This window comes from Nanorana parkeri, unplaced genomic scaffold (assembly GCF_000935625.1).
Source record: "Nanorana parkeri isolate BGI_ZX_2015 unplaced genomic scaffold, ASM93562v1 scaffold135, whole genome shotgun sequence".
NCBI lineage: Eukaryota > Metazoa > Chordata > Amphibia > Anura > Dicroglossidae > Nanorana > Nanorana parkeri.
Genome location: NW_017306403.1, coordinates 1,491,838 through 1,510,353, shown reverse-complemented (window position 1 = coordinate 1,510,353; position 18,516 = coordinate 1,491,838). Strand labels below are relative to the sequence as shown.

General features: G+C 45.0%; 1 protein-coding gene across 1 annotated transcript in view; it reads right to left on the bottom strand.

The window, feature by feature from the left end:
* Nucleotides 1-7,716, bottom strand: part of SEC61A1 (Sec61 translocon alpha 1 subunit) — an 11,828-nt gene extending 4,112 nt beyond the window's left edge. The window contains exons 1-7 of the mRNA XM_018553938.1: nucleotides 7,543-7,716; nucleotides 5,254-5,321; nucleotides 4,418-4,483; nucleotides 3,954-4,032; nucleotides 2,262-2,393; nucleotides 951-1,060; nucleotides 712-865 (exon numbers count right to left, since the gene is read on the bottom strand). Coding sequence (XP_018409440.1) covers nucleotides 712-865; nucleotides 951-1,060; nucleotides 2,262-2,393; nucleotides 3,954-4,032; nucleotides 4,418-4,483; nucleotides 5,254-5,321; nucleotides 7,543-7,549 — 616 coding nt within the window. The 5' untranslated portion in view covers nucleotides 7,550-7,716. The remainder of the gene's footprint in view (nucleotides 1-711; nucleotides 866-950; nucleotides 1,061-2,261; nucleotides 2,394-3,953; nucleotides 4,033-4,417; nucleotides 4,484-5,253; nucleotides 5,322-7,542) is intronic.
* Between the last annotated feature and the right edge of the window lie 10,800 nt (nucleotides 7,717-18,516).

The window sequence follows — 18,516 nt, the reverse complement described above, 5'->3', positions numbered from 1 at the left end:
GTGTGACATTAACTTCAGTAACATTGAAGTGTAACAAAACCCAAATGACAAAACAATCAATACCTGGGGGTGGTAAATGATAGTTTGATCTATGGTGCATATACAAGTTTATTGGGGTGTGGAACACGTTCTCACCCCTAAGGGCCTGTTCACACGACGTCCGTTTTCTGTGCTGACCTGATCCGTACGCTCCTGCACTAAAAATGCATCCCAATGTATCGCTATGTGTTTTATGGGCTACAGTTCTCACGTGCGCAGTCCGTTCAGGTTACGACAGAAAAAATACTGCATGTCACAGACCGGAAATGCAAAACGCACTGCAGCTAACATACTGACAGCCCCACTCCAGCAAAAAAAGAAAAATATATATATTTTTTTTTTTTTAACTGGAACGCATCAAAAACACGGCCAAAACACACTGCATCAGTAGCACCGCGTCTGCAGATCCGCACCTGATACCATGTGAACAGGCCCTAACTGCCGATATTGAAAGTTACAGGAGAAACGATGCACCAAGTATACGGCTTTTACAAACTATTGCTGACCAAAAGGAGCAATAAAGCTCAGGAAATGTGCTTCAAATATCTGCTAGCAAAATGCAAAACTACTTTTATGTAGCGCAATTACACTTTGAAAAGTATTTTGAACAATGTAATTTGCATTCGGATGATCAGATTCACTTATGTAAATAATAAAGTCTGCAGGCTCTACCTCTGCCAGTGTTGACTGTAGTAGGGCTGAAGGCTTTCCATACGATGGTCTCACAGATGTTGGTAGCAATAAAGAGGGAGATTCCAGAGCCCAAACCATAACCCTTCTGGAGTAGCTCATCCAGAAGCAGAACGATGAGACCGGCAACAAAGAGCTGGAAATGAATGAAAAATGTAACAACTGTATAGAGAATGGGAAAGAATTCGAGTCATCGGGCGGACTCCGAGCAGACGCCTTACCTGGATAGTGATCAGGAGACAGATGCCAGCACCCATCTCTGAAGGATCGCCGTACATTCCTGTCATGACGTAGACGATGGCCTGGCCGATGGTGATGATCATACCGAACACTGCAAGAAAGAGGCGTGAAAGTCTGTTAAATCTTACAGATCATAGGAAGAGTGGAATCAATTTAGGTTCTACCTTTCCAGCTTAAGCAAACCAGCATCTGACTACCCTGTCGGCCAAGTACGAGGCACCAGAAACCTCCAGATGGAAGGAGGAATGTTAAAAAAAGAGCCCTGTACCCATTCCTGGACAGCACATCATGCCAAGCAATGGCTAGCGGTCATGCTGAAGCAAACAGAAGCTTTCACACAGTAGGTATTCACTTAAAGGAGAACTATGAGGTGAGTGATTTCCACTCATCCTCATAGTTAGAGCCGACATGTGACAAAGAAACTCACAGGCCGGCTCTATCGATCGGCAAGTGAGCAGAAACATTGACTGATCCGCTCTTCTCGATCGTCTCCCTGCAGTGAACGGTGACTGTCAGTCACCACTCCCCGCAGGGATTCCACTTTCCCCTCTCCGATCCTCCAGCGCTGAGTGGAGGAACGAGCGGAGGAGGGTGCAGGCACAGCTGGCTCTGTCTCTAGATAGGCAGAGCCCGCTGTCACTCAGGCAGCTGGGTAGATAGACAGTAATGTCGGGATCCGACCCAGCTGCGGCGCTCACAGTACATAGCGGGCAATAGCCCACAATATACTGAGCTTTGGGTCACGGGAGGACGCTAGTATATGTCCTCCCGTGACCCTGAGGAGAACTATGGGAAAAAACACTTAACCCATAGTTCTCTTTTAAGCTCTGTGGTGTCCACTGGGGATCTGAAGGACAGTTAACCTTAAGGTATCATATGACACACCGTACAGGTTCACTTCAGTGCGATTATTAAGTTTCTCCAAGACAAAAAATATATATATACACCCCTTTCACTTACGTACGTGCCCCTTACTGTTTGATAAGTTACAGCTTTTGGCTTACCAATTTAGAGCCGAGTGAGGTCACAATGTGGCTGCGACAGAACAGAGGGGGGGAAGCTAATAGAGGAATTAATAGCACCCATAGCCAACTATCAGTGTAGCTGATTTCAGAGTGGGACTTAGGCATCCTACAGCCCTTGGCTCTCCTCTGGACATTAATGCCCCCGTGGGTGGAAAGTCACTGACCAGCCCTCCACTATAAGAGGAAACTTAACTTTCTAATGTACACTTTGATAGAAGCACAACTAAACTATATAAACACTTGCTCTGCCGTCATAATAGAACTCACATTTCTGTGCTCCGTTGAACAACGCTCTGTCTTTTGGTGTGTCTCCCACCTCAATGATCTTGGCACCAGCCAGAAGCTGCATGATGAGACCAGAGGTGACGATTGGAGAGATACCCAGCTCCATCAAAGTACCTGAAAGGAAAAAAGGAAAAAGGTCATCTCAGACAACTGCACACCACAACATAGGGAGCAAGATCAGCTTCTCAGGTGGCACTTTCCAGCAGACTGATGCATTTCAACAAGTTCCATATACCGCGTTTCCCCGAAAATAAGACACTGTCTTATATTTTTTATAACAATCCAAATTTAATGCAGATCCAAATTAAATAATCCAAAATGGCAAAGTTAAGAATAGGGTGATCAGGGCAATCAGGGGTGCCGTACCTTTCCAAGAGCAATTTGGTAACCAGAAAAAGCGAAGCGCGCTTTCACTATAGATTCCTCACAGGCGGAGTGCATTTGGTATCACTCCGCCTGTGACAGGAGCCGGCACTATAGAGGAGGCATCGGCTTATGCGGCTCTGCTCCCTCCGCTGCCGCCTCTCTTCCTCTAGCGCTGGCTTCATTGGCACCGCTGATTCTCTCCCGCGGTTCTTCAAGTTCCCCCTTATGCCACTACCAGCCCTGGGTAGGGTCACAACTAGGTCTTATTTTCGGGGTAGGTCTTATATTTTAGCAATTCCCAAAAATAGTACGAGTCTTATTTTCGGGGTAGGTCTTATTTTCAGGGAAACAGGGTATGTTATAGTGCGAATACTTCTACACTTTCTTTACACATACAGATTCATTTATAAAAGTTCCCTGCAACTATCACATGGCACTAGGGCCCATAGATGGCGCTGACTTGTACAGAAAATTACCATAATCATCTAGGGGCGCTAGTGCCGTGTGAATGGCATCGCCGGGCCGGACTTTAATAAAAGAACCTCCTATTCTTTACAACGAGATAATCAGATCTTCACACAAGCATCACATTTCCAACGCTGCCTTGCTGAAGGGAGAGAAACTCCTACACATAGGGGTGGAGTTCTGTAGTCCAGCAGGGGAGGCTAGGCTGAAAACAATACTTGTGATATCAGTGTAGCAGAGGTGCGGTTTTACAGCTCACTACAGGAAGTTAGGAGTTCACGGGGTTTTTTTTAGCAGGTAAACAAGTATTTTTCAGTACTTTCAGAGCTGCTATGAAAGAGAAAGTGCGATCTACAAATGCCAGATTTCTTGCTTCCCTTCCCACTGCACATTGCAGAATGAAAACTAAAGCTTTGTTGGTTGTCCTTTACCTGTATTTTGTATCTGCAGTACTCAGAATATAAACCCTCTGCATAAGGGTATTAAAGTCCAATATGTCCCCCTGCCCTCCTCAAAGCGTCTCCGGCCCGAATCACAATAATGGTGCTTGCAGTGATACTCACGGATGGCGCCGTGCACATCAAACAGCAAATGAACAGGAATCGCCAGCGCTCAGTGGAAAATATTCACACGATAAAGTCCCTTTAATCGGACAAATCATCATACATGTAGCAATAATTATAACCGACGTTTCGGGGCCACGCAGAGACCCTTCATCAAGGCAACAATGTAACACATATTTTCCACTGAGTACTGGCGATTCCCGTTCATTTGCCCTCTGCATAAGGGGACACTAACAAGTTTACAAAATGTGCCAAAGAGTCATCAGTGAAGCTGTAATACCTCTGTTAGAAGCCAGGATAACTCTCATCCAGTAAAATGGATCTGCAGAGTCTGATGACATAATACCAAAGAGGGGAATCTGGAAAACAAAATGATGCAGGTGAAAAAGGAGCAAGATACAAGCCATACTTTAAATAGAACCATTAAAATGCGTTAACCTATACAAACTCCCCAATTGTACAGGTTACCCCTCTGCACAGTGTGAAGGGCAACCTCTGCATCTATAGAATTTGGGCCTATTTAGACATGGGGTCAGCACCTTTCCAGTGCTGTAAGTATAAAGTACATGCACCCTTTAAAAGTGCATAGAATACAGTCTACATGATCAAACAAGATCACCAAATCCTTTTCTTTATATCAATCAGAAAACAGGCAGCAAAAGGATTGGAGTCTAGGGGGGAATAAAACTTATAATATTAGTTGTCCCTTCTGTACTTGGAGATAGCCAACATCTGTGTACTTACCTGACAACATACTAAGAAGATAAAGAGTGTGATGGCCGTCCATAATACTTTTTCTTTAAACTGGATCTGTAACACGGAAAGTAAATGGAAACAAAAGATTTAATACAGAACCCGCTCGCTGCTGGTTTTCAATGATAACAGACAGTGCTATGGCTGTAGAAGGTGATATCGCATGAAGCAGGGCTGAACAAATCCCAAGAGCCAAGTAGCCAAGCTTCTTAAAGTGACATTAAACCTGGAGATAAATCCTAAAAATACATTCAAGAACCTTAACTATTAACAACAATGTATCTTATTTGTGTATCACTCGGCTGTAGATCCTCCAATCATCTCTGAATACGATTGGTTGCAATGCAACTCTGTTCCAGATTTTGTCTGCTCCAGTTTTGATAAATTACCCTCATTGCTGTTAATAGTTAAGGGCCTTGAATGCATTTTTAAGGTTTAACTCCCGAGTTCAGGGTCACTTAAAAAACAAAAGCTAACTTTTGAGGTTTTCCTAATTGTTGTCAATGGAGCTGGCCTTAAAAAAAATCCTGCTGGCTCCTGAATTATGTATTCCACCCCTGATGTGTCCAAAAAAAAAAAAACTTTAATACAAAAAGGCAATAAGACAGAAAGGGGGGGTATCAAAACTGGAGCACAGGGCATATGAAGCAGTTGCCCAGGGCAACCAATCAGCATCTCTCTTCAGTTTAGATTTGTAAATGAAACAGAGAAGCTGATTGGTTGCCGTGCACAGCTGCTCCAGCTTTGATGAATCCCCCTCATAGTCTTCCGACATTGACCAAAACACAACAAAGCAATGGCAGACAAGGATGGTGAGGGGCACGTACCTTTCGTTCTGGTTTTTGGATTTCTGGCAATATCGCACAGAAGGGCTTAATGACTTCAAGAAATTTGACTGCAAGAAGGAAAAACACGAGTGGTTAGAATATATAATCATATAAAAGGCTTTCCTGTATGCAGTGAAGTGGAATCTGAACCTGACTCGGCATCATTACAGTAAAAATACATATAAATCTGATGATATTCGGTAAAAGCTATGAACTGAGGCGCCTCGGCGGAGACTGAAAACACCTTCTACACACTGCCAGCGATGTACTTGAATCTGACCTTCATATCAGTCAGCGATGGAGAAATTAAATATTATTTGTATACAAAACTACAATATATAAGGAAAGGATGATAAGCAGCATATGTGCTGATAGCCAACAAGCAGCCGATGTACAGGGGGGCAGAACCCAGCAATTCAGTCAGAGGATGTCGAGTAAGACGGGTGACAGATAAACTTTCATGTGAATACTTTCCCCACAATGGAAGCGCAGCCGATATTTCTAAGAACCCCGAGAAATCCGTGTGAGATGACACCCTGAGCCTCGTGCCGCACAGCGTCCTAGTGAACAGATAGCCTAAATGTCTGTCACAATACAGCCGCCTCCATTGTGATAGTATGACAGGAACCCATGTTCCCCGCAGGTACGCTACACAGCTTTTCATATCCCGATTCTGAACCATGACATCAATACTTGTGCTGAGCAGCCCGAGGACAAACACAAGTATGTGCAACGTCCTCACATGTACAACCCGAGCAGAGTAGAGAAGCGTCAGCAATCCACAACACCAAGTCACAACATGGGCTAGTACAGAGGACTGCTGAATCTACATGGAGTATGGGCTAGTACAGAGGACTGCTGAATCTACATGGGGTATGGGCTAGTACAGAGGATTGGTGAATCTACATGGAGGATGGGCTAGTACAGAGGACTGCTGAATCTACATGGGGTATGGGCTAGTACAGAGGACTGCTGAATCTACATGGAGGATGGGCTAGTACAGAGGACTGCTGAATCTACATGGAGGATGGGCTAGTACAGAGGACTGCTGAATCTACATGGAGGATGGGCTAGTACAGAGGACTGCTGAATCTACATGGAGGATGGGCTAGTACAGAGGACTGCTGAATCTACATAGAGGATGGGCTAGTACAGGGGACTGCTGAATCTACATGGAGGATGGGTTAGTCCTGAGGACAGCTAAAAGGGACACTAAACTCAGGAGTTAATCCATAGAAATACATCCAAGTACCCTAACTATTACCAAAAATGTATCTTATTTGTGTATCACTCGACTGTAGATCCTCCAATCATCTCTGAATTGGTGCTGACACTGTCCTTCCTTCTGGAGGGTATCACTTGAATCTATATGGAAATTGGGAGTACTGAGGATTGCTTAATCTACAGGGAGTATGAGTTAGCAGTGAGTAATCCTTAATACTCTGCAGGTTGAACTCTAAGGACTTGTGTATCTTTTCAACCTAACTATGTAATACTAACCCTTACCTCGCCTTGTATAGATTCTGACCTTTGGACAGCTGATGGAACCGGTATGATGATGCTTTGCCCCAGAAACATTTAAACAAAACCATATTTTTAGTAGGGAGATTTCCACGAAATATAAAACCAACAAAACATCCCCCACCCCCCCGCTTTTCAGGCTCTGTATACAAGCAGTATGACCGAGGGATGTACTGGAATACAAACCTGAACACACAGAAGGTACACTAGGAAGACAAACTATTTTTCCCAACGTTCTCTTTATAACTTGGTACAGGACACCCACGTCCCCAATGGACTCCAACTGGAATCAGTTTAATAAAAACAGCTTTTTAGAAGACACCCCCCCCCCCCCCCCCCCAAAAGGAGTGGGAAAATGTGCCTGTCCCCCTCTGTATCGTACTTCCTGCACCCGCTTACCTACCAAAACATGAACCCCGCTCTACCCGTATGTATGATACCTGGAATGTCTCTGCTCACCCCATAGAGGGTCAGGTGAACACGGGCGCTCACTGTGCTGATCACAGGAGAGATGTTATTGGACAAGAGCTTTTTAAAATACTTTTTAGCCTTTTTTTTAGCTGCAGCTAAAGTATTACTTTTTCGATTTCAGATTTCTTCCCTTTTAATACAGGAAGTGCAATAATGCCTCGCACAACCCGGCCTTACACCGAACGGATTGGAGTAACACTGTGTGGGCCCCCCTCCCTCTATCGTAGGGCAGGGCAGAGCCGGGCTCTCGGTGATGCCCTCTTCCTCCCTCCCCACCAGCAGGCCCCGGGTACTCACTGCCCATGTCGGCGGCTAGGAGCGGTGTGCAGGTGCCGCGCTCTCTTCTCGGACTGACTGAACGCCGCCGCTCTCAGCTCTGAAGAATCTCCCGAGACACGTCACCGCTCCCGAGCACCGCTCACACACACACGTCAGTTACCGGAAGAGGGAAAGAGAGAGAACGGACGGCCACTTCCGTTTCCTGCCACGCTCAAGCGACATTCCACACAAGGACGAGGAATGAGCGACCCGGCGGCCATTTTACACCTTGGCGAGCAGGTCTGTGAACACTGACCCTATTGACCCTCTTTTTGCAAAATGCCTAAACTTTAGCACGGCCCTAAAGTAATGGTTTAATTTGTCCTGCCAAAGCTACCCTTTTAGTTCTCTTCAGTTCCTTTCCACTGCTGCGGTAGTTGCGTCCCTGCCCTTTTCTAAAATGGCGCTGAAGGGCAGTAACGTCGTTTCCGGCACGGGGCTCGGCTGAATGTGTGAGCGCTGACTAGCAGTACTGCTATTGGTCCAGAGAGATGCGTCATCATGGATTTTCAAGGCGCCATGTTGGTTTTGGGCAGAATCAATGGACACGTCCCATTTGTACAGTGGGGTGGGGGGTAGAGTAAGCAGGGAGGGTCCACGTAGTACATTTTTGTAATGCAGAGCCGGCCGGCTTGGTGTTATTACATGAGCTCTTCTGGCAAATTGTACATATAGTCATACAATTTAAAGGAATTCTCCAGACAAACCTATTTTTCCTTTTCATGAGGTCTGTGGGGTGTATTTATTTCCATGGCTTCTACCTTGTTGTGATATTATGGAAAATGCAGCAGGAGTGAGCATAGAGTTCCTACCTGTCCCGGGTTCACCTGGACATTCCGGGTTTTTGAGTCCTGTATGTGCTGAGTCTGGGTTTTCAGCAGGTCAGAAACCCGGAAAGAGCATGTACAGGACTCAAAACACGGACTGGACAGGTAGCAACCATAAGTGAGCATAGAAAAAGAAAGAGGCCTGGTTCACACCATACATATCATGTAGTAAACCTCAGTCCTACAGCTGTTGTGCAACTACAAATCCCATGAGGCATTGCAAGACTCCGACAGCCACAAGCATGACTCGCAGAGGCATGCTGGTATTTGTAGTTTCACCATAGCTGGGATGTTGCCTGTCCTTGCCATATACATTGATCTGTGTTAATCTGCACAAATCAACTCAGACTTACCGCCAGGCACACAGAAAGCAATTGTTTTCTATGTACCCTGGTCACACCACAGTGCTGGGTTGCGGTCCATAAATATGCACACATGCTGCGCTTTATCACAACGCACCTCATGTCAGGATATCTCACCGCTGTGCAGCTCTTCTGCAGTGCATAGAAGTGAATAAAATGTAATTTGTGTGCGGTCACAGGGTTGCGCATCTCCGTCGGTCGCGCTGTGGGTGCCATTATTTTCTAATGGCTCCCAGTCGCGCCAGGCAGATAGTGTGGCTTCCCGCCACAATCCTGCTCCTACAAACTGAACGCCTAAAACAGGGATGTACCCCACTGAAATCAATGAGGCCGCGCGGCAATCGCTGTCTGCAATTGTTCATGACCGCGCATCCCGGATCACTCAGGTCTGCACCGGCCCTTAGGGCCCATTCACGCCACATCCAGGTCATCTCCTGACCAGATTGTTTCCGGACCAAAAATGCATCCTAATGTATCCCTATGCTATTCCTGACCTCTGTTCACACCAGCGCAGTCCGTTCCAGACCAGAAAAATACTGCACGTCTCATTTTGCCTGGTCTGGAATGCACTGGAACGCATGGAAATGCATCAAAATCGCATACAAACGCAGTGGAAGGCACATAAAAGCCCATTTTAAGCTAAAAAAAAAAAAAAAAAACAGCAAAGAAAAAAATCTCTGAAACGTGGCAAAACGCAATGCACTGTGTTCCAGATCTGGTCCAGAAAATGGTGTGAACCTGCCCTTAGGGCAGATCTGATATAAGGGTAACCTGTAATATAGACGCTGCCATTTTATAGGTGCAGTCTTCTCTGGTGCTGGCTTTATTCTCCTGAGTTCTCCATCTAGTCAGCTACTGACTTTAAACAACCATGCAGCCAGTGCAGTCTGAATGCATGTTTTTTTCTAGGTCAGTGACCCCTGCAGTAGGGCTACCTCCATACTGCAGAGGTGTCCCCAGGCAGGGTGTCACCCGCTGGGACGTCATCACGTGCATGCGATGACGACGTCCTGCACACTTAACTTCGTGCAGCTGTCAAACTCTCGGCCCATGTCCGAGTGCCCGACTTTTCAGAGGGGGTGACAGCATAATCACTGTCAGTCATTTTGGTGTCACCCCCCTCTGATGGTGTTACCCAGTGCGGGCCGGACCCCCCCCCCTAGTGACACCACTGCCATGCCGCATGGGTAAGAAAATGTCTGTCCAAGGGGAACAGAAAAAGTAGTTCTACTTACCTCATTCTTTGCTCCTGCAGGCTTCTAACCAGCTGCAGGTCTCCCGATGCCGGATCTCGTCTTCACTTCTTTGGTCGCAGGCACTCTGACATCACCACGGACAAGCAGTCCTACATTGTAAGTAGGGTTGCCATCTTTTCTTCAAGTGAAACCCGAACTCTCTTGCCCCGAGTGTGGCAATTTTTAAATTTTGGGGGGAGAATATAGTGGAGAGAGCAAGGAGAGGCAGCCAGGGGAGGAAGTAAGGAGACCAGCTATAGAGAACTAAAAGTCCCCTCAATACATTATACAGCAATACAAAGTAATATGAAGCTACCGCGTTTCCCCGAAAATAAGACACTGTCTTATATTTTTTTGGGCTCAAAAAAACACACTAGGTCTTATTTTCGGGGTTAGGTCTTATTATTTTTTTTTTAATGTTCAACAATCCACACTTCTTCATGTACAACAGTCTACATGTATTCATGTACAAAAATATGGTGATCAGGGCAATCAGGGGTGGCGTACCTTTCCAAGAGCAATTTGGTAACCAATCGCTGGCCAGGATGAGCGAAGCGCACTTTCACTATGGATTCCTCACAGGCGGAGTGCATTTGGTATCACTCCGCCTGTGACAGGAGCCGGCACTATAGAGGAGGCATCGGCTTATGCGGCTCTGCTCCCTCCGCTGCCGCCTCTCTTCCTCTAGCGCTAGCTTTGTTGGCACCGCTGATTCTCTCCCGCGGTTCTTCAAGTTCCCCCCTTATGCCACCACCGGCTCTGGGAATGGTCACAACTAGGTCTTATTTTCGGGGTAGGTCTTATATTTTATCAATTTCCAAAAATAGTACTAGGTCTTATTTTCGGGGAAACAGGGTACATACTCTGTGTTGCTCTGGGGTGGCAGCCTGGTGTCTCCAGGGTCTCATGTGGCCTGTGTGGGCTCTCACCAGGCTGTGCGTGCTCTCAGATGGGCTGCGCAGGCTCTCAGGTGGACTATTATATGTAAATAGCACCACCCATTCATATGTAAATATCACAGCCTAGTCTATTTTTCAGTGGGGGGGCCAGTAGCCCCTATCTTAATTATGGTTGTGCTAGTCTGCCTGACATCTTGTGTCCGGGATTTTAGCTGCTATGTAACCCGGACACAGCCTTCAAAACCCGGACTATCCGGGTCGATCCTGGACAGGTGGCAACCCTAATTGTAAGTGAGGACACTGACGGCCCGTTCACAACCCAGAACGTTGGAGGGAGGAGGAGAGCGCCGGTTGGCAGGTGAGCAAGGGATAAGGTAGCTATAACTGCTTTTTCTGTCTCCCCCCACACCAAAATGAGCATTTAACCCTTGCATTGTGAAGGTATAGCCCTCCTGCAAGGGTAACTTTTTATTTTACCCGGAGTTCACCATAAACAAAATCTAGTCAAAAATGATAGTTCCTACATTTCTATTCTCACATTTTCCCTCTGCTATTGTTTCACAAGTTTTCAATGCTTGCAGTGAAGCAGAGTGATCCAGGTTGTAGGACCTGCCAGTGACCATCAGAGGGTGCTGTGTACTCTTCATAACAGGATACACATGATCAAACATCGAAGTGCGTTGCAGAGAAATGCAGACATGCCGCAATTTTTTAGCAACGCACCGGAGCTTACCTGAAGTCGCCCAGCTCAGCTGTGGTGCATTCATTTCTGTAATGAGTTGTTTTGTTTTAATAAAGTGTTTTTGAACTCTTCAATAAAGTTGAAAAATTGTACAAAGTGTGATGCCCTGAAATAGTGCAAGGCACCACCCTGCCCAGTTTCTGCCTGTGTACAGGAAAACACTGTAGGCTAGTGTGAAGGGGCCCTAAAGGTCAGTTTTCTTGTTGGGCAAATTGAGGAGTGTGATATCATTATGTCTGTTAGGTCTGTAAGTAAATTAAACGGCACTCACCTCCAAAACAAGAGGAATTATATTCCCGTACCTCCTACCTGCTTTCTGTGCCAGAGCTGCGGGGTCCCTCAAGGTCTTCTGGGAGTGTCAGATACCCGTGTCCTCCATTGCCTGCTGTTGTTTTGTCCTCTGACCTATACATCACTACAGGTCACAGCGGTGATGTAGTGATGGAAAGATCACAACAACTCTGATGTGCTTCCCTTCCCTTGGGGTACTTATTCCTGACCCCTGCACTCTGGGTTAATTACTCCTGACCCTTGCACTCTGCCTTACACACTCCTGACCTATGCATCCTGTGTTACTTACCCCTGACCCCTGCATTGCGTGTTACATACTACTGACCTCTTAACTCTGTTTTACCTACTCCTGACTTCTGCACAGTGTGCTTTAAAAGCTACTCAATCCTGCACTCTGTGTAGCTTGCCACTGACCTCTTAACTCTGCTTTACTTATTCCTGACCCCTGCACTGTGCATTTCATACTACTGACCCCTGCACTCTGCAATATTTACTACTGACATGTGATCTTTGCATGACATACTACTGACCTCTGAACCCTGCTTTACATACAGCTGACCTTTGAACTTCTACTTCTGAATTCTGCATTACCTACTACTGACATCGGAACTCTGCATTACATAATACTGACCCCTGCACTCTGCTTTATTTACTATTGATCTTTGGACTTGGCATTACTTACTACTGACCTCTGAACTCTGCATTAGATATTACTGACCTCTGAACTCTGCATTACATAATGACTCCTACACTCGGCATTACATACTACTGACCCTTGCACTTTGCATTACATACTACTGACCCCTGCACTTTGCATTACATACTACTGACCTCTGCACTCTGCATTACCTAATGCTGGCCTCTTAACTCTATGCTTTATATTAGGGTTGCACAGATACCAAGTACAGTACTCGGTACAAGTACGAATACAAGTACCGATACTTTTGAGCTCCAAGACTAGACTAGAGAAAAATGCAAAAATTAGGAGGCAGCTGTCATCTGTAAGGAGCACACGGAGCTCCCGGGATTTGTACATCTCTGTTTGAATGTACGATTTTGTTTTTATAAATATAAATAAAGGGATGCACAGATACCAGTTTTGCGAGTACGAGTACTGGTACTTGCCGAGTACTTACAAGTACTAGTAATGATAAATTTTTGTTTAGCGTCATGTGACAGTGTTTCTAAAACAATACAGACTAATGATTTCAGGATAGCGGTGGAGTGCCAGAGCCCGGTCCCAGCTGCAACGGCTGCAACCCTGGTAGTTCTCATGAAAATGCCAAGTATCGGCACTGCTACTCGAAAAGTATCTGTGCATCCCTACTTTATATACTACTTTCCTCTAAGCTCTGCTTTACTTAATACTAACCACTGAACTCTCCAAACCCTCCTAACTTTTGAACAGGGCCGTGCTAGGTTATCTCCTCACAAAAAAAAAACAAAAAACACGGCACCCTGGCAATCTTTGATCTCGTCCATGTTGTTCAGGTAGATTCCCACCTCTCCATGGTTGCCTACCCCTGTAAAAGTGAATAGTAAATCCCTGTCTGTTGGAGGGTTTTGCATGTCATGTCATGTTGAATTTCTCTTTGCTCCGTGACCTGGGGGCACAATGGGAACTGGGAGGAAATCTCTCCTAAGTGAAGGAAATCCCCCCCATAGACAGTTTTCACTGGAACAGGTGAAAGAAGATGACGATAAAGGATTTCCCAACACTTTCTGTCTCAGTGACAATGGTCCCCAGGACAAACAGAGAGGATGAATCCATAAAAACCTGAAGAAGGTTCTAACCCCACCCTATCCGAAACTACAAAAAGTGCTTTATCTTCAGATACAGTTCAGCTGATAATTGGACAGCCTGTGCGTAATGTGTAAGGTTCAAGTAGACAATATAAAACATAATAACTAGAAATGGCATTAGGTGCCATATGGTCCATTGCTAGGTTGGCACAGGCCCAGGATTTGCAGCATTGTAGAAGATCTCTGGAAGCATATCCCTCACCATTACAGAGAAATACTGTATAAAGGGTTATTCACAAAAAGGTGAAGAGTTTGGAGAAGTGAACAATCCAGGACACCATAGCTGAACTGGAAAGTGAGCTGAATTGGAGAATTCTTCCAAATCAGGTATTTTGGCCCAGATTGTTCTCTTCTCCAAACTCTTCACCCTTTTGTGAATAACCCTGAAAATAATGGCAAGTTTAAATCAGTAAATACTCAGTTCAGCCACTAGAGGGCAGAAGAGATTGTAAGTTGGACATTGGAAAGCGTATCTCTAGGTTATAAAAGTTCTCAAGGGAGCCATAGACCAGAGTTTCTCGGCTCTGATACCCCCCAACAGGTCATATTTTTGGGATTTTCTTCGACTTTCCCAATGCTATTTAATCTCTGTCACTGGATAAGTAACAGCTGCAGCCTGCGAGGGTTCATAAATGTTCACTGTCCTATCGAGAAATGTGAAGGTCAATAAGGACTGAAGATCTCCTGGTCATGATACATGGTTGTGGGTATGGATGCACCGATACCAAATACCGTAAACTCGGTACAAGTACAAATACAGATACTTTTCCAGCTCCAAGACTAGACTAGAGAAAAATTCAGAAGTTAGGAGGCCGCTGTTATGTGTAAGGAGCACACGCGGAGCTCCCGGGATTTGTACATCTCTGTTTTAATGTATGATTCTTTTTTTTTTTTATATAAATAAAGGGATGCACCGATACCATTTTTTCAAGTACAAGTACTGATACTCACTTAAGTACTCACAGACACAAGTACTGATACATTTTTGTTTATTGTCATGTGACAGTTTTTCTAAAACAATACAGACTAATGATTTCAGGACAGCGGTGGAGTGCCAGAGCCAGGTCCCAGCTGCAACCGCTGCAACCCTGGTAGTTCTCATGAAAATGCCAAGTATCGGCACTGGTGTCTGAACTGGTATCGGTGCATCCCTAGTTGTGGGTTACCATCCACTGTTCTTTGTGAAACATCTGCCCATCTATGGCCATCATGGGGCTCTGTAACATTGTCATTCAGTGCCCATTCCGGACTTCTACCGTTCCCTTGCAAAAACTCCGGGAGTTTTATTAATTCCCTTCCAAAAAAAAGGAATTTAGATATTCTTTAAATAACTTTTTAAAATAAGTACAATTACAGACAGAAACAATAGCAATTAGAACACAAATGTTTTCAAACAGAAATTGCTGTGAAATAAACAGAATAAGTCACAGAGTTCAGTGAATTGAGGGTTTCTAATGTATAGTTTCTATAGTTCCTCCGTATTTCAGATTCTACTCCAAACCACAAAGTGTTCTAGACGGGTTTACAGATGTCAGTGAGGACACAGAATTTGTCTTTTCTTTATTTGTGTATTAGAATATTGTTTAGGAATCGTCTGTTTGTGTGCGGTTTATAAAGCTGTTGAAGAATAGGAAGGAGGGAAGGGAGGAAGGAGGGAAGGGGGGAAGGAGGGGGGAGCACCTGCTCATTCTGTGATTGTTTCCAATCCTCTGCAATTCCAGGAGAGGTATAAAGCGGTACAATGTAGTTCTTATACTGCAACTCCACTCTCCTCCGTTATATATATTAAAGTGTGGCGCAGAATGTTGGCTCCATTCAAATCTTATATAAGAATCATTCCTCATTGTATTCTGTGTTCCCCAATTGTACAAATCTGATACATTCTATCCACTAAATTCAAACTGCTTAGCTATGTTGTTCCAGGAAGTACTACAAGTAAAAGAACAACTAGATACCAACTTATCCCTCACAGGAAGTAAGAACTATCTTCTATCTATCTATCTATCTATCTATCTATCTATCTCTCTATCTATCTCTCTATCTGTCCGTCCCTCCATCTCTTTCTCCCTCCATCTCTCTCCTCTCTCTCTTCTCTCCTCTCTCTCTCTCTCTCTCTCTATCTCTCTCTCTCTCTGAATCTCTGTATCTCTCTCTCTCTCTCTCTCTGTATCTCTCCCTCTCTGAATCTCTGTATCTCTCTCTCTCTCTCTGTATCTCTCTCTCTCTCTCTCGCTCTCTCTCTCTCTCTCGCTCTCTCTCTCTCTCTCGCTCTCTCTCTCTCTCTCGCTCTCTCTCTCTCTCTCGCTCTCTCTCTCTCTCTCGCTCTCTCTCTCTCTCTCGCTCTCTCTCTCTCTCTCATCTGATCTACTGACATACTTTGGCACGTGATCACACACTTGACATGACTTTTAGAAGATTGGGGACCCCATTACCATTTTTTCTCTCCTGCGGGAAAGGGTTGTAGTTATTCCAGAAAGTTCTTGTGTATGTTATGCGTCCAGTTTAGTTTTCTATATAACGTATTGTTGTAGTTTATATTTAGTTGACCTTCAACAGCTTTTTAAAGAAATCGACCCGTCAGTAGAGTTTCTTCCCCCCAGAGGCTCTTTTGGACTCCAGTCCCCCCGACACATTGACAGATGGACTCCAGAACACAATGAACCTTCTGGTTTCGTACAGACGATGTGTTTCTGCTGCTTCACGCAGAAGACGAAACATTGTTTGTTAAGATATCCAGGGCTGTTGAGTCCATGTTCAGCAGAGTACCAGAGCGTACTTTACCTGAAGATAAATATATGAGCTGCTTATGTTCGAGGTGTCATCATATCAAACTGGAGGGCTCTGGACTAACTCAAGCCAACAATATCTCTGTCCAGGAAATGTCTCCAGTCGTCCTCTATGTTTTCTGTTAAAACTGAATCCAGACAGCTAAAAACATTGATGAAATACAGATATTGGGGCCGGGAGGGACTACAGTCTCAGTACAAATCAGTAAACTAAACATGAGATTGTAGTCCATCATAGGAGTGAGCTTGGAGCGTTGACTACTTTACAACACACACAGGGACCATGGGGAACAGAAGTAGCCCCCCTCCAGAAGGAAGGACAGTGTCAGCACCGATTCAGAGATGATTGGAGGATCTACAGCCGAGTGATACACAAATAAGATACATTGTTGTTAATAGTTAAGGTGCTTGAATGTGTTTTTAAGACTTAACTCCTGAGTTTAAACCCTTCCCAACCGATAATCCCGTTATTCAGTACAATGAGCACTGGTCCAGGAAGGGACCAGCACTCACTGAGTTACTGCTGTTGATGGGCCCCTCAGGGTCCAAGGCAGACACTTAACAGCAGCAGATTAGGTGGTCACAGTCCGGTGATCACAGCGAGAGCTGATCGCGGGGCCGTGACAGTCACAGAGCCAGCAGCAGCTCACTGTGTTTTGTAAACTGTGAGCCACCTGTGTGTTACAAGAAAGTGATACAAAGTATCTCTGAGGAGAATACTGTATTCTCCTCAGAGATACTAATGATCAAAGCCCCCATGGATAGAAAAATAACCCCTTAGTGCTCCCTAGTTTAAAAAAAAATAACATTTAAAAATAAAGTTTTCAAAATGTTAAACATTTAATATAAAGTTTGGAAAGTCAAAAAATTTCAAAACGTTTAACAAAAAAAATGATAAGAAAACATAGTGCTGAGAAGGCTGTTAAAGAAGAACTATGAGGGGAGTGATTTTCACTCATCCTCATAGTTGGAGCTGACGTGTGACACACATCGGCTCAATAGATCGGGAGGTGAGCGAACACATAACGGCGCTTGCTCACTTCTTGATCATGTCCCTGCAGAGAGCCGTGACTGTCACTAACGGCTCCCTGCAGGGATTCCCCCCCTACCGTTTCGATCCTCCAGTGCTGACTGGCGGAACGGACGGGGAAGGGGTCAGATACAGCTGGCTCTGTCTCTAGATAGGCAGAGCCAGCTGTCAATCACGCAGCTGGGTGGATCTCGACAGTAATGTCGGAATCTGTCCCGGCAGCGGCAGTCTCAGTATAACCCGAGCTGTAGCTCCCGATATACTGAGCTTTGGGTCACGGGAGGACGCTAGTGGAGAACTATGGGGAAAAAACACTTACCCCATAGTTCTCCTTTAAAGATAGGAGACAAACACACAACATTCTAAAATTGTTCCACACTAAAATTGTATTTCACTCCTTGTATTTTGTGACCTATAGCTCCCAAAATAAACTGAAATCCCAAAATTTGCACGTATTTTCTGAAATTCAGACAGTCGGACACAACCTAATTTCCGAATCCCAATGCATCCAAATGTTACCGTTTCTGAATTTCGCTCAGAAACGAAACTGAATCGGACATGTGACTTTTCTGGTCAATAAGATGTGTTTTTCGGTTTAATGCATCTGAATGGGTCTGAACAGGAATTTTCGTTACGGCAACATGGGAGCCATCCTATGAAAATTTGTGTTCAGTATATACATATAATAGTAAAGCTGAGGCTCCCAGACCCGAATGGCATTTAGGATCCGAATTTCCAAATTGAATTAGAGAGCTCCCGAATGCCATTTGGGTCTGGGAGCCTCAACTTAAGTAATATGTGTATATGGCTCCCAGACCCGAATGGCATTCAGGAGCTCCCGAATGCAATTCAGAAATTCGGATCCCGACGCCATTCGGGTCTGGGAACCTCAGCTTTAGTAATATATGTATATACTGTATATGGCTCCCAGACCCGAATGCCATTCGGGAGCTCCCGCATGCCATTCGGGAGCTCCCG